The sequence below is a fragment of the Dipodomys merriami genome, unplaced genomic scaffold, assembly GCF_024711535.1.
Source record: "Dipodomys merriami isolate MVZ:Mamm:240054 unplaced genomic scaffold, mDipMer1.0.p SCAF_5, whole genome shotgun sequence".
Taxonomy (NCBI): Eukaryota; Metazoa; Chordata; class Mammalia; order Rodentia; family Heteromyidae; genus Dipodomys; species Dipodomys merriami.
The window spans coordinates 9,878,589-9,895,812 of record NW_027206068.1 but is presented as its reverse complement, the minus strand read 5'-3'; the positions used below and the strand labels follow the sequence as shown (position 1 = coordinate 9,895,812).

At 38.2% G+C, this 17,224-nt stretch overlaps 1 protein-coding gene across 1 annotated transcript in view; it reads right to left on the bottom strand.

The window, feature by feature from the left end:
* Positions 1-17,224, bottom strand: part of Skap2 (src kinase associated phosphoprotein 2) — a 177,291-nt gene that overhangs the window by 23,926 nt on the left and 136,141 nt on the right. Inside the window, exon 10 of the mRNA XM_069996054.1 lies at positions 1,368-1,442. Within this exon, the coding sequence (XP_069852155.1) occupies positions 1,368-1,442 (75 nt within the window). The remainder of the gene's footprint in view (positions 1-1,367; positions 1,443-17,224) is intronic.

Here is a 17,224-nt window from a genome sequence, read left to right as displayed (position 1 = left end):
CTATTGAACAGTCCTGGAGGTTATAAAATAGCTATAGGTCCATGGCTATAAAACACTAAGTTGCAGTGTTTTATAGCTATATTTTACAGGATGGGAGTGCTAACATCTAATGACTCTGTTCTCACTTCCTTTCTGAAAAAAAGCAAACTAAAACCTTTCACAGCAACCTGTTCCTGCTTTCCTGTCCTGGTCCAGAATCAGGCCTCTGTTTCCTCTCCACATGTCACAGTAGGAAGGCCTCTGGACAGCGACTTCCTGAACACACTGCTTGTCCTCTCTGCCTCTGACAGCTGGAAAGAGTGATGTATGGACACACTGGAGAGGGGAAGGTGACCCCAGCTCCAGCTCTTTGCAGGACCTAGGGGAAAAGGGGGAGCCCCTGCCCTGGCTGACATGTGGCTACAAAGAGGTGTAAAGTCCTGATAAGGAGGTGGTCCTTCTCTTCTTTCCGTGTACAATAATTGCTGGTTTACCAAAACTAACCTCATGCTTGCACTACAGATATGGCTTATCTCTTGCTATTTGGAAATAACAACAGGCAAGCGAAGTTATCCATATCATGTGATTTTGTACATACTGTGTGCGGCTATTATTTTAGTCTCAGTCACAATTAGTACTTGGGGCTGTGTGCCAAGTGGAAATGTATAAGGGGGAACATCCTTCCTAGTCTGCTAGGCCACCAATGTCCTTTTCCAATTTTTAAGCTGCTGTCACTGGACTCTGGCATTTCTTACCCAATTCATTTGCTTTCTGTGTTAATCATATGCAATGAAGATATGCATGGCCAACATTTAAACAGGCTGCAGATCAATTAGCGGTCTTAAGTTTATCTGATTTTTATCAAAGAAGACAGAGCTGTGGGTCGATTGTCAGAGCCTGTGTCAAGTTGACCTTTTCAGAGATGTCTACATTGCCAGTCCCTTGGGCAACTTGTTGTCCCCTGTTAGTCTCTGAATGGCAGAAGTCTGTTCTGCTCAAGCACAAAGTATACACAGATGTCTATATTACATTCTTATAGGTTTGACAGCAACTGCATGTTGTATCTATAAACTGTCCTTTAGCAGTGACACTTCCTCAATGATGATAAGCTAATTTATGCAACTAAATCTCCTTTGTGCAGAAATGAAAGCTAATTGAGTCATTACAAAGTAATTCAGGGAGGAATACCTTGTATAAATTGGCTTACTTTATAAATCCTTCTCAAGTGGTTTTCTTGCATCCTAAATGGGACTAAGCAGCTTATCAGCCTTAAAATATCCAGACCAAACAAGCCAATTTCTGGGAGTTGGGTAAACATCTTTAGAGCAGTAAGAAAGTGGCTAAAACAAAACCCCAATCAGCTTTGTCAAGAAGCTACACATCATCACCTGAGGTTTGATGCATGCCATCCTGACTCGTCTCTTGTTCTTCCATTTTCACGGAAGCACTGTCCTCTTCTTCTTCTGCAAATAAACAATGGCACACTGAAAGGGCTCCTGAGGGTAATGGAACTGTCACCCCGTTTTAAAGGCCAAATTAGAAGTTTATAGCACAGAAATATTATTTTTCAAATAATGAAACTACTTATGATCCATATTCTTTTGTCAATAATCTAGCACTGGATAATTAAACCATTAGCTATTTCCAAACAGCAACTTTACCAAGGCTCAGTGAGTTGGCTTGATGAAATTTAATACACATACCAATGCATTGTATATTTTGCATTAAATATGTACAGAAACTAATCTGGAGCAATCTGAAATCCAGTAGAGCCCTTAAATCTAGTAAAAATAATACCCAGCATTGTATCACACAGTACACTACACATTATCTGGCAGGAATGTGCAATTACAGATGTTCCCCAAACAACAGCAAGGAGAAAGTGTCTAATATGACAGGAGGTGTCTATATGACAGGAAGTTAACATATAAGTCCACTGCTGACTATCACACACTTTCATATGTTTTCTCACTTACTCTTCACAGGAAGATTCTAGGAGGATTCTCACCCTTCCATGCAACTCTATCAAAATTATAGTGAGCATTCACTATGTGTCCTACACTATAGACAACAAGGTTTCATAGATGAGTAATTTTAAAACCCTCATTCTATTGATGAATGAATTGAGAATCAAAAGGTAAAGTAATTTTCAAAGGGTGTTCATCAAGTTCAATAGTATAAAAACTCCATGTTCTTCATTGTCTATAGTCAGTGCTTTGCGATAGTCCTCTTATTCTCCCCTCACGTTCTTCCTCAAGTTATGGGAAGAAACAGGATAAAAGTAAATGAGTTTGAAATGGAATCAAACTGTGTAATTCTTTTTTTTTTTTTTTTGGGGGGGGGGGGGGTCCGGTCGTGGGGCCTGAACTCTGGGCCTAGGCGCTGTCCCTCAGCTCTTCAACTCAAGGTGAGTGCTCTACCACTTGAGCACAGTGCCACTTCCGGCCTTTTTTTTTTTCTGCTTATGTGGTGCTGAGGAATAGAACCCAGGGCCTCATGTATGCAAGGCAAGCACTCTACCACTGAGCCACCTTCCCAGCCCTGTAATTCTTTTATACTAAAAAATGTATGTATTACATTATCACTTTACCCACCTAAGGCTTTATAAAGAACCAAGAGATATTTAAGGCAAGGCATACAAACAAATGGCACACCAAAGAAAAAACTGAATTCAAAAAGAATCATAATGTTGGGCCTGGTGGTGGTAGTGCATGTCTGTATGTGTAACTCCAGCACGTGGGAGCATGAGGCAGGAAGCTCACAAGTTCAAGGTCAGCATGGTCTACATAGTGAGACACCTTGCCTATTAAAAAAAAATTGGAACTTCAAGAAAAATCTGAAACTTATATGCAAGATACATAAATATAGTCAGTATAACTATGAAATCTATCAGTTCAATCAATTTTTATTGAGTGTCATATGCTTGTAAGAGAAAAGATTTGCCAAGAAGATAAAGGGTAGTTTCTATACTCAGGACGATGATAGTCTAGAAGGGACAGGATAAGACCTTGAGGAAATGAGCTGGAGGGATCCGAACCTGGCAAGTTTTCTACAAAGCACTGAGGGAATGCAGGGGAGACAGCTCCCACCAAAGGCATACCACAAAGACTGACAAAACTTTAAGAAGAAACAGGAGGCTATCTCTAGAGGCAAGCAAAGTCCTGAACTTCAAATGAAGAAGGTACACATAATGTGGTGATTTATGGAAGGAGCAAGATAAAAGACGACATTAGCATCCTCAAGGGTCCACGGGCATCTTGTCTTGGCCTTCAGACTTAGGTTTGGTGGCAGAAGATTTCTGAGTAGAGACCAGCCAGGTCTGAAATGCTGTTTCAGGAGAGCTCATTTGATCCCATTGTCTCAAACAGCCTGGATGAGGGGTGGGGAGAGTCTAGATAAAACAGAAGGAAGTCCTGAACTGAAGGGGCAGAGGAAACGGGAAGGAGATGGTCTGGCGAGGTAAGGGAACCAGAACTGATAATGATAAGCTTTCGTGCCTGCTTGCCTAAGTGGATGAAGAGGAAAGAAGGAAAGGGAAGAACAAAGCATGGCTCAACTAAGACAAAGGAGACTACTTGGGCAAGCGGTGCTGCTTGAAGAACACGAGGAATTGTCTTTGGCAGGGGGGACTTGATGTGCAGGTAGGCCACTCACAGCAAATGTCCAAGGGCACAGGTCCAAGGTATGGGAGAGAAGTCAGGAAGGGCAGATACACATGTGGGAATCTCCTGCACATTTCAAATGGTAACTGATCAAAATCAGGATTTAGATTAACCACTGTGCTTACAAGACAAATGTCTCATAAGGTTTTTTTATAATTCAATTCAAACAAAATAATAAAAGCTCCAAATAAGCAACAGCTGGAAATACATGGTGCTTTATATATACTGTTGAAAGTAACCTTGGCAACTTAATGTGGCATATTTCTCTTTAACAAGGGTTATCTTTTATGCCAAATCTCAAGGACTAGTACCATAAATGGATTGCTTCTAAGTGTTTCCATATAAACCTTCAAGACAGAAGGGGCACTTACAGTCAACTAACCCAAACTCATTTTATAGATTATTTTTTAATGGTGAAAAAAACACTTTCTTTGCTTTTCATACTTTTTCTATTTCCCTTTCCAATATAATCACAAATCCAATAGTAAGGAGTAGATTAAAAAACAGTTAAGAACACTTGTCCTTAGTCAAAAGCAATAAGCACATCCATATAACAAGCATTATTAGCTTTTATGAGACTACTATGTGAAGTAAAAAATTAATATTAATTAAATGGAAAATTCTGCTCCTTGGCAAAGTTAAAAAATGACCTTAGAAGAACTTATTTTGAGGAATTTTTAAATTGTTAAAGTTTAAGTGTCTGCAAGGTGTGCTAAGACCTGTATTATTACAATGTCTCATCCTTAAGAAGCATATTCTTAAATTATCAGAATAACAACATTAAAAATCTTTACTTAGGTATCAACATTTACTGGGATTACTGGGAAGCATCCAAAGTGAAGTATGATGTGACTCCATAGGCAGCAGTTCAGAGAGTGAGATGCTCCTTTAAAACACCTCCCTGTTTCCCCACCTCAAACTTAGTACTTATGTTAGGTAAAAGCCTTGTGCATCCACATATCAAGTTTTCTTATTAATATTTTTCCTGGCATCACGGATTTTTTTGGGGGGAGGGGGGTCTGGTCATGGAGCCTGAACTCTGGGCCTGGGCGCTGCCCCTCAGCTCTTCAGCCCAAGGCTAGCGCTCTACCACTTGAGCCACAGTGCCACTTCTGGGTTTTTTTTTTTTGCTTATGTGGTGCTGAGGAATCGAACCCAGGGCCTCATGCATGCAAGGCAAGCGCTCTACCACTGAGCCACCTTCCCAGCCCCCACGGGATTTTTATTTGGAAGTAAATTTTGAACTATCAATACAAATGCCAAGATACCACATAAAGCATTCACAAGAACTTTTTTCTTTCATTGTTTGAACTGTTGTCAAACATTTCCTTCATAATCAAACATACAACAGAGAAAGAGTACATTTTTATAATTTGCATGCAATGAAGAAACAAGTGTATATATTTTTACCAAGTTTGATAGACACTACTAGGGTTGACAGTTTAAGTCTGTGAGAAATTATGTAATAAAAATAACCAGATTTTATTCAGCCATCCACCACTCCCATAACTAAATGTTAATCTAAGTAATAAATCTTGCTGCCAATCCTTCTTTGGGTATATACTTATATTAACTTATGGTGTTACTCTCCATACCTTGGTTCTTAACAACAGAAAACATGTAAAATTAGGGCAAGCATTTGCAAAAAAAAATTTTAAATCCATCTTATTATAAGCATGAATATGTGCATGATGTAATTTCTCCCCAAGCAATGGACTTTCAAACCACCAGGAAATCACCAGAACTGAATTTGCCAGTATATTTTGTTTATATCCAAGAGGTACATTTATATTTAACAAAAAGAGCTGAAAAGTCAAACTTAGTGTTTAGGAGTAGGTTAGAAAATTCAGCCACCATTTGAAAACAGTTTAAAAATGACTACCAGAAACAAGTTCACTAAATTTATTTTTTTTTAATCAGAAAACAGTTCTTACAAAAGAGCATTACATTCTGCACACTGAACAAATGCCAGAGACATGTGAACTATCGTTACTTTCTCCCTGTCCCACCCCCCCCAATATTTACAGTGACCACAAAGCAAGGTGTCCACAGTAATTTTATAGGGGGATTTTTTTTAACCACCAACAATGAACAAAAAATAAAATCCAGTTCACTGTTTCAAAATTTCAATGTCAGTTTTTGCATGCCCCCAATCCTGTTTGTAAGGAACTAAAACATTACATCTGGTGAACAGCAAAGATTTCACTATACCTCAAAAGCAAAACACCTATGAAGCAGAGGAATGTTGGCTTTGTGAAGAACTCATTTTTTCTTGTGCTGACAATACAAAGAACTTCCATGGAAAAGATAATAAAATCTAATTTGGTGAATGTTTTTAAATCTTATGAGGGAAAATACTCAGACTAAAACTTGACTAGAATCTGGCATAAAGAGGATGCTAGATAAATACTGCATGAACAAGCAGGTACAATAATCATAAAAATAAACTCTAACACATTCATTTATTAACAAACCTCTTCCCATCACTAAAAAATCTAAACAAACATGTAAGAACAAGCAATCAAGATTTGAGGCAATAATCTGCTTCCCAATATATTAGAAATATACACATTCTGCCGGGTGCCAGTGGCACCTAGCTACTCAGGAAGCTGAGATCTGAGGATTGCATTTCAAAGTCAGCCCGGGCAGAAAAGTCCATGAGACTCTTATCTCCACTAAGCCACCAGAAAACCAGAAGTGGCACTGTGGCTCAAGTAGTAGAGTACTAGCCTTAGCTGAAGAGCTCATGTGTTGCCCAGGCCCTGAGTTAAAGCCCCAAGGCCAAACAAATAAAATAAAAATAAGAATAAAAGAAAAAATATACACACTCACATAGTGTTTTATTTGGGTCTACTATTAAACATTTTATTTTGGTATTGGGGTTCAATGTCACCATACAATACTAATTAATACCTCAATGTTTGCAGGTTAATATATTCCACTCAACATTTAATAACAGTAAACAAAAACAGCTCAGCTATGCAGTAAAATCCATCAAACCACACAGATGGTTATAAGGTTTTCATTATGTGGTTTCCATAGCAATCATATTGCAAATCTGGAAGCTTCTTGCAAATAGGCAGCTTGTATTTACATGCCTCTCAGCTGCAGCACAAAACTCTTCAACATGTGAAGTTATTATTCCAATCACACGTTGTTAGAAGAATCACCAAGAGATTTGTGTGTGAGAGAGACAGAAAGAGAGAGAAAGAGAGAGAGAGAGAGAGAGAGAGAGAGAGAGAGAGAGATTAGACAAGATTAAAATAACAGTAAAGCGAACTAAACATGGAAGATAAATCATATATAGTCAGTCACAGGTCTACTAATTGATGAATATTAGAAATGTTCTGTTAGTTATTAAAAGGTTTTGACATCGAAACCTATTGAACTAAGAAACTTCTAGGAGCAATCAAGCCCTATAGAATCCCAAAGCATAAACTTTGCCCACCTCTCCTTTTAACAGTTATTTGGACTTCTTTCTAGTTGGTCAAAGGGAGGAAGAAGAGATAATCCAGTCTTCCCAAATCTTTTTAGGGAAATGCTTACAGTGAGAAAAGTTAAAGCCTTTATAAAATCAATTTAATTTACAAATTGATCGACTTCCAGAACAGATGGATTATTACCTAATAAAGATCACAAACCTGTATAGCTATGCAATTTTTATGAAACTGCCTTTTCTGACATACTAGTGCTTATTTTTAGGATAACCTAAAAAAAAAAAAAAGAATGATATAAGCAGATAACATTGCTTAAGAAAGGCTAAAGACTTGGTTAGTACTCAAGCAGAGCACAGAACTTAATCATGGCTGAGGACTGATTATTATCTCTTCTATAGAGAAGGCAATAGATGAAAAATCTTTGATTCACACAAGGACCGCCTTTCTCATAAAACAGTTTCAGTAAACAGCTTTACTAAATTACATTATCTTCTAAAAGATATAAAGCACCAAATGAAAACCTGTGTTCATGCTGGCAAGGATGCAGCCAAAAGGGAATCCTAATACACTTTTAGTGGGAATGTAAACTTGTTCAACCACTCTGGAAAGCCATATGGAGATTCTTCAAAGAATTAAACATAGAACTACCTTATGATCCAGCAGTTCCACTCTTGGGCATTTACCCAAAAGATTACAAACCAGGATAAACTAAAACTACTAGTATAACTATGTTCATTCTATACCTTGGCAATTCACTATAGCCAAGGTATGGAATCTGTCCACATGCCCCTCAATGTATGAGTGGATCAAGAAAATGTGGTATATATACACACTGGAATTTTACTCATCAATTAGAAAGAACATTATTGTACCATTTGCAAAGAAATGAAAACTTGGAAAAATTATGTTAAATGAAGTAAAGTCAGGCCCAGAGAGAAAAAAGATCCATGTTTTCCCTAATAAGTGGGAGCTAGATTTAGCTTGCAAACTCTTAAGTAAATACATTGGGTGGTATGCAAGTGTATACAAATTTATTAACTGAAAGACATTTCAATGTAGATTCAAGGGAGCTCTCAAATAGTGTGATGCCATAGAAAGGCAAAGTTAAAGTTCAGCAAAATAAAACACCAGGAAGCAGACACTGGGCTACTTAAAGGGGGTAGGGTGGGTCAAGGGAAAAAAGGGTAGATGAATGAAGAGAAGTGGAGGGAGAAATGCAGACAAGAATCCAATGTATATCCTACAAAATTAAGAAGAGCGAGGGAAGCGGTGGGTGGGGGAGGAGTAGGTGAGAATGTTGAAAAGGGTGACACTGATTAAGATATGTTGTATTCATAAATTGCTTTGTTACATGGCATCTCTTTTTACAACTACCTAAATAATAATTTTAAAAAACAAGCATGATTTCAGGGAAAAAAAATAAAAAAATTAAACCTATGTACCCAGGCTTCACTTGACTATGTGATAATGTATTTTTTCTCAAGAACAGTTAATAGTCACTGTTTGAATGTTCATATATTTATCTCCTTGTAAATGCATATGCATATTAAATATATACTAAATCCTCATAGCAACTATAGACATTATATCCTCATTACTTTAGGACTGCAAAAAATGAAAATTAGCTTGACAATTGTCCAAATAAAGTACATGTGAGCTGGAATTTAAACTACAGGCATGTGCTACTAAGCCTTACCTCTAAGACGGTGCCTCTCCCTTGATTTTCTTTAAAATCTTCAACTTAGAGGTTGTGAGTATAGCTCAGTGGCATGAGTTAGGTCTTGGGCTCAAATCCCCAACATGTTTCTCTATCTCTATGTCTCTCTCTATCTCTGTCTCTGTCTCTGTCTCTCTCTCTCACACACACACATACATACACAAAACTTACAAGGGGATCATTTTCTAAAACCTTAAATATTATCTCTTTGTGGACTTGGAAAACATTTTCCACAGGTGGGCAGGTTCTATACTAGAAAGCACTGACCTGAAACAATCATTTTAGCGCTGCTCTAGAAATAGTTTTAATTGGAATGTCAAAAACATTCCTGGTCCTTTCTATTCTCCCTGCTCTCTTCGCCTGGTCCTTCCTATTCTCCCAGCTTTCTTCCTTCAACTATGTCTTTTCAACGACTCAACTACCCTAACAACAGCACACAGTATTAAATACTCTGCAAAGCTTTCTAACGCAACTTGTAATAGAAAACAGCATTATTTTCCAGGCCAACAAGTTTCTCTTCTTTCTCATTTAATTTTGTAAAGAAAACATGTTTAAATGGAGATGGTAATAGTGAGTGTTTCTATACACACAGATCTGAAAGAAGTTCACCTAGACTTTGGAGCAATAGACTCTCCTGCACATTTCACCAAGGGTTTAAGTCTAGCACACTGCCAACAAGATGTAAGTGGATGGAATGGATGGCAGGAGGAAAGTGAAAAGACAAATGGATGGTCTTGGAAGTGGGACAACTATTTAAGTGAGAGAATGCCAGCCTTTAGGAAGAAAGCCAAGGCAAAGACCTCGACCCTGAGTTCAAACCCCAGTTCCGGTACATACAGGCACAAACATACACACACAAACACACATACACACATGCACACACACACACACATAGGCCACTCTCAATGGTACAATGTGAAACAAGGGAGCCAAGTTGAGAGGTGTGCACAAGTGATCCCTTGCCCATTCTTCTACCCTAAGACCTATAGTGATCAGCCAAAGCTGAAGGAAAGGTTGGAAAAGTTGAATAGTAGAGTTAAAGGTATACAGGCAAGTTCCACAATTATCAGTGAGAATGAATCCACAAGGGCCTATATATCAGAACTACTGCTGATATAAATGTGATACTTCTAAAAGATTTTTCTGTTTACTAGTTTGTCATGTATTTGAGCCTATTATATACACACACACACACACACACACACACACACACACACACACACACACACACACACACACACAAGCATGTGCCTAAATTTTAGCAATACATAAATTTTATATAAATGGACATCAGGAGAAAGACAACTGAAATGGCACAGTCATGTATACTCTACAGAGTAGGGAGTATTATGTAGCTTCTGTTTCATGCAACCTTGACACTTCCAAATCCTCTGTCATCTCTGTACAGAACTTCCAAAGCAGGAAGGATAATGTCTCTCTGAAGTTCTCCACACAAGGATTTAAGGAAGACATTATGATAACACAGATATCTGATGGGGGTGCATCAATTAGTGCATAGCATCATGCTTATTACCTTGGAAGTGAGGTATTTTTCAACAATTTAGCAACCAACAAGGCCAACATGATATCAAAAACACAAATAAATTAGCAAAGCTGTTCAAAGTAGGTTAAAAATATTAACTTGGACATTCTATATTTAGAAGGTTTAATATGAAAAGGTTACCATTAATCGTACTTCAAATGCAAAAGAAATATCACTAGATGGTATTAAATTTCTGTACTGTGATATTAAAGTTAATAATTTAAATACAAATCTGCAAAAGTAAAAATGATCATTTTTCATACCAACATTACCAATGATAACAATCATGGTTGGGATGTTGAGGGTGCGGGGAAACCCCTCAAACTGAAGCAAAATATTTCCTTTGACAGAATCAGGAAAAAAACAATCTCAGAAGGGAAAAGAAACCTTGGGTTATCGTGTTAAATTTCCCCATTTCATAAAAAGGGAGGTAAACTGGGGAAACCGACCACCTGCGCCAAGGACACACTCTCTGTATCCTGCACCACTGTAATATGTTCTGGCACATTTCTGAAAATATCCATTGTTGATGACTCTAGCCAAGACTTACCTATTTCAGAAGCATTCTCATTTATGCATGGTGACCTACAAGCAATTATGACAGATGAAGAAAACATGCAGATTAAAAGTAATAGTTTTAGCCAACTGCTGGAGGTTCACACCTATAACCCTGGATACTCAAGAGGCTGAGATCTGAGGATCATGTTTTGAAACAAGCCAAGGAACGAAGACCATAAGACTCCTATGTCCATAAACTACAAAAAAAAAAAAAAAAAAACACAAAAAAACTAGAGGGGAGCTGTGATAAGTGATAGAGTGATAGAGTGATAAGTGGTAAGAGTGTTAGCCTTGAGCACAAAAACTGAGGGACAGCCCACTGGCCCTGAGTTCAAGCCCCAGGACTGGCACATAAATTAAGTAAGTTTTAATAGGACAGATCCTGTCATCATAATGATGATTCAGAAAATGATCCTAACTTCTCAAGAGGTCTACAGAATTCTACAGAATGTGGAATCTGGCCTCAATGTACTATTTGCTTTATGCTACCATATATCTTAGAACTTTCTAACAATTTCTACAATGCTAACATTCTTTTAACCCAGGAAGGTTTGAATTAAATTATTTCTCTTGTGGGCTGGGAAGGTGGCTCAGTGGTAGAGCGCTTGCCTTGCAAGCCTGAGGCCCTGGGTTCGATTCCTCAGCACCATATAAGCAAAAAGAAAAAAGCCAGAAGTGGCGCTGTGGCTCAAGTGGTAGAGCGCTAGCCTTGAGCTGAAGAGCTGAGGGACAGTGCCCAGGCCCAGAGTTCAGGCCCCACAACTGGACCCAAAAAATAAATAAATAAATAAATAAATTATTTCTCTTGTATAGGAACTTCTGGTTGGTCCTGCACTTCTGGGGTGACTGTGTGTGTGTGTGTGTGTGTGTGTGTGTGTGTGTGTGTGTGTGTGTGTGTGTGTGTGTGTGTGTGTGTGTGTGTGTGTGTGTGTGTGTGTGTGTGTGTGTGTGTGTGTGTGTGTGTGTGTGTGTGTGTGTGTGTGTGTGTGTGTGTGTGTGTGTATTTCCCCCTTTGAATTAACCTTTTTCAAGCCAAGCTGGGTTTTTATACCACCTTTATTTAGTTATTGGTTCTTCTGGACTCTTCTTTTTAATAAGAATATCCCAGGGGCTGGGAAGGTAGCTCAGTGGTAGAGTGCTTGCCTTGCATGCATGAGGCCTTGGGTTCAATTCCTCAGCACCACATAAGCATAAAGAAAAAAGCCAGAAGTGACGCTGTGGCTCAAGTGGTACAGCACTAGCCTTGAGCTGAAGAGCTGAGGGACAGCGCCCAAGCCCAGAGTTCAGGCCCCACAACCGGACCACAAAAAAAAAAAAAAAAAAAGAAAAAGAAAAAGAAAAAGAATATCCCAGATGCATATGCATTTAATTACCCCCATATACTTTTCATTTTGGAAGCATTGGGATTTGAACTCAGGGCCTCTCACTTTATTTATTTTTCAGATACAATTTTGCTAACTTTTTGTCCAAGCTGGCCTTGAACCTCCATTCTCCCAATCTCCACCTCCCTCTATCTACCACCCCAGGATTGTAAGAGAGATATCACATCTGACCCCTATGCATTTCTCTCAAATGTGTATGCAGTTATTTTTCTGCCTGAAATTCACTTTTAGAAAATAAAGCTTAATCAACTTAGATTTTAAATAATTTCATAAGATTAAAAAAGTTACTAAATGATAATTAAGTTTCTTGTAAAGATAATTTAATTGTAATGTGGTTATTTAATAAGTACTTTTAACCACCTACTATAACCTCCAGAAAAAAGGCAGCTATACAAATGCAGAGCACATTTGCTACAGGTTAGGCTTTGCTTCCTCTTCTTGCCTATCTTAATGTACTCTTCCTCCTCAGACTCAGTGCACCTGAGCCACAATTCCAATAATCCAAGAAAGAAGGACCACAGTCACATAGAGGAGTCAATCACCTATAGACTTCTAATCTTCCATATCCCTCCCCTATTCCCCACAGTGGTTTCTAAGACCTCTGTAGGTAAAAGGCAAAGGGTGGAAGGTTTGTAAAATCAAAACATTTGCATATAATACTGAGATATTATATGCCTTATACACTATGTTAACGTTCACCCTGTTGTTGCATAGCAACATCAACACCTTATCATAAATCAACACAGTGACATTAAACTGCCATTGTATTCTTTACTGTCTAGCACTAGCACTGAGAGAGAGAGAGGAAGACAGAGACAGAGACAGAGGCAGAAAGAGCAGATTTACTGAAGAATGTCCTTGATGAAACAGCAAAAACAATTTTTGCCTAACAGCAACTCTGAAGACACATCTTTTTAATATTTTGTAATGAAATGCATAAAGCCCTTCTCCTGTCTCAGCAAGATACAGTGCAAGAGAATGTGGTACGGTTTGCTAGATGAGCTACTTTCTTCATGAAACACCATTTTTACTTGAATGAATGACAAACTATAGTACCCAGACTTGGGAATCAAGCAGACATTGTTTCAAATGAGCTTGGCATTTCAATGGAAAGAATTGACAGTACTTATTGCTAATGATAACATTTGAGATTTCAAACAAACACTTGTAAGCGTGGTAGCTCCCAGCATTTAAAGACTTTTTTTGATGAGAAAGGAGAAAATATTAATAAAAAGTGTTTTTATATCAATATTTTTATGTCAATATTTGGAAGTTCTGAATAATGTAGTAAACCAGTATTTTCCAACTGACCAGTGCATAATGGTACAAAATCATGTGTAAAAGATTCAGTAAAAGAATATGAGGGCTGAGAAGGTGGCGCAGTGGTAGAGTGCTTGCTTTGCATGCTTGAGGCCCTGGGTTCGATTCCTTAGCACCACATAAGCAGAAAACGCCAGAAGTGGCACTGTGGCTCAAGTGGTAGAGAACTAACCTTGAGCTGAAGAGCTGAGGGACAGCGCCCAGGCCCAGAGTTCAGGCTCCATGACCAGAACCCCCTCCCCCCCAAAAAAAGAAGATGAAAAATTACTGATAGGGTTTCAGATTCTACCTTCGACCTAATCTTTAATTACCACTATCAAGTTTAGGAACAGTACAAAAGAATAATATCTAGAATCATCTGCAAGGACTACTAAAGCTTCTCACTTGTCCTACCATGTGCATGTATAAGAATGTTTTTCTTTATATATTGAGTACAGTTGAACTAAGACAACATACTACAACACATAAATGTAGAAGCAGACATTAAAAAATGAACATCTTCTGTTAAGACAGACATTTAAGTCAGCTGTAAAATAGGAAATAACATACTCCAGCCAGGCACTGGTGGCTCACGCCTATAATCCTATACTCAGGAGGCTGAGATTTGAGGATCACAGCTCAAAGCCAGCCCAGGCAGGAAAAGTCTGTGAGACTCTTATCTACAATTAACCATCAGAAAACCAGAAGTAGAGCTGTGGTAGAATGCTAGCCTTGAGCAGAAAAGTTCAGGGACAGTGTCCAGGCCCTGAGTTCAAGACCTTATGACCAACAACAGCAACAACAACCAACTCCTCTCACTAGTTTTGAGAACATACACTTATTTTTAAAAATAATATATATATGTAATAGGTTTATCATTATGATTTTAAAATACATTTTTAAAAAGTTGTCTGCTTTAGACTAGTGAGATAGCTTTCCCATTTGCTATAAACTCAATGGAATGGGAAGCTGTAAACTCAATCCTCAATACTGCAAAAAACATTTCTCAGTTTTAATTTCTAATGTACTAAACACTGAACAGGATAAGGAACATATACACAGTTTTAGGGAATTTACAATAATTTTTAAGACTATAATGGGATCCTAAGACCAAAAAGTTATAGGATGGCTGTCTCGAACTTCAAAGGGTAGTTCTGGTTAAATCTCTAAACCATGTTCATCTACCATATGAAAAAAGAATAATTTGCTAACCATAACACTGCCTGGTAATTATTTTATATTCCCAAAGCACAAAGTCTCAGGATTGACTCACATTACACTCATATTGAGTCACCGACCGAAATCCCTCTGTGTTTTCCCTATTTGCTACCAAGACAAGTTGTACAACTAGACTTTTGGAACAAGTAACAATGTATCTATTACATTTCACCTTGTTCAAGTTGACCTATGATTTCAAGGCTTCCTCCAACAGATGAATATATTGGACATTACAACATTGAGAATATAGCCCTAAGGCATTCAAAACACCAAATAAGTAGTGCCCTGTGATCTAAAGTTGCAGAGTCAGTTATCAGCCTCTATAACCATAAAGGTTTTGAGTGTTCTGGCCACCAGCCTTGCTGAAGTCTAGCTAATGTCTATACTGTTTTCTTTCTTTTTTTTATTGTGAAAATACTGTACAGAGGGGTTACAATTACATGGGCAAAATAATGAGTACATTTCCTATCAAGCATTGTAGTCTCCTCCTTTATACTGTTTTCTTGAACCCATATTGAGCTCTCATCATCAGTGTTTCATCTTCTAGATGGCAAGAAGACACCCTGTGACACTTAGTTATTAACTTACCTAGAACTTCCTTCAAAGTTCCTAAACTAGAACAGTCACAACTTACTTGTATTGGATACCAGATGCTCTCTTTAAACCAACACTTCCTCCTGGGACTCAGGTTAGGCTGGTTCTCAGCAATGTCTCTCACTAGAAACTGCCCTAAGCTGGAAGGAATTGCCACACTCAAGGTCACATGTTCCCAAGGGGCAATCGAGCTAAAGGGTTACAAAGACATACCCTTTTGCCTCAATATGGCCCAACCCAGAATAGTCCCTAGCTTGGCCCTGCCTTCCTCTCTTTCATCCCAGGAGTTCTTTTAAGATCCTCACCAATAAAGCTATTGCATATAGCTAACTCTCCTAGAGTCTGTTTCAAGAAACCCAACTCCAGCCCCTGAAAACTTCTACTCTTTGGGGAAAGTTGTAAATTTTATTGATGGACTATATACTTTTAAGCATTTCTCTGTACTCCATAGGTCCCCCAAAATAAATACCAGCAATTTAGCAACTTTACCTACAAGTTTTCTTGTAGTTTTATCTATGCCAGAAGCCAAATGTAAGTCCTACTAGTCTTCACGGCTCAGTCTACCATGTTCCTCACTCCCTTGTAGCCAGCTGGCCACTCTCCCCAGTGTGCTGTGAATCAGGAAGGCCTCCACTGATTGGCCTTCTGCTCATAGGGTACCACAAACACAAATGTTTATCTACTAGTTTATATTACTCATAAGTATAAATTCTCCAACAGCTTATTTATAAAGCCACAGTCTAACATAGGGGCTGAAACAAAAATGGTTAAGGAATGTTTACTGAATTAAAACAATGGATTTGGTTAGCTAGTATTTTATTTGAATCTCTTTGCCAATCCTGGGCTTCTACTGGATTAATTCTAATAGAGAAGGAGCAAATAAAATAGAAATTGAGCTGTTTTCTCTGCACTACTGCTCCTAATGAGTTTGGAAAACAAAAGAATATTGTACATTTTTTGTTATACCACTCATAATTTATATTTCTACTATTTTCCTACTTTGACTATGTCCATGTATGTTGTGTTTACTGAGTAGCTTCTATCACAAGGACATTGATATATCTTAGTTTCTCCCCACTTTTCCTCACTGGGATCATGTACAATTAAAATCCAAATGTTATTTTAAAATACTTTTTGGGCCAGGTACCAGTGTTTTACATGTATAATCCTAGCTAGTCAGAAGGCTGAGATCTAAGGATCGTTGTTTGAAGCCAGCCTGGGAAGATGATACTCTACTCTCCAATTAACCACTCACAAACTGGAAGTGGGGCTGTGGTGCAAAGTGGTAGTGTGCTAGCCTTGAGCCAGAGCTCAAAGAGAGTGCCTGAGTCCAAGTCCCACAAATAACAAAACAAACAAACAAAAACTTCTTGGGCTTTTATACTACCCATTTGTGCCTATTTCTTTTCTGAAGTTTTGAAATCTGCCTTCTAAACTAGCTGGAAGTACTTATGGATTTTAAGCTGACAACACTTTGATCATTTTGTCCACAATAAAATAACAGCAGCTTCCCTACTTATTTCCTATGGCTTCTGGGCTCACTCATTTTTCAATATGTTACCTGTACATTTAAACCACATCTGAAGAAAGAAGATGCAATGCTAATGACTGCCCGTTGCTTTCTCTCCCTCTATATTCCTCTTAGTTGAAGATTACTCCTAGTTGCTAAAAACTAGAAAAATTATTTGCTCTAACAGAGAAGAGAGAGTCACTCTCAGTCCCCAGTTTTTTTGCCCATCTAAAATAGCTACTATCTGCTTAGAAGGCCCAAATGCAAGTAATGGAAAGGACCAAACACACAATATTGAATTCTTTATATTTATAGAGCAATTTCT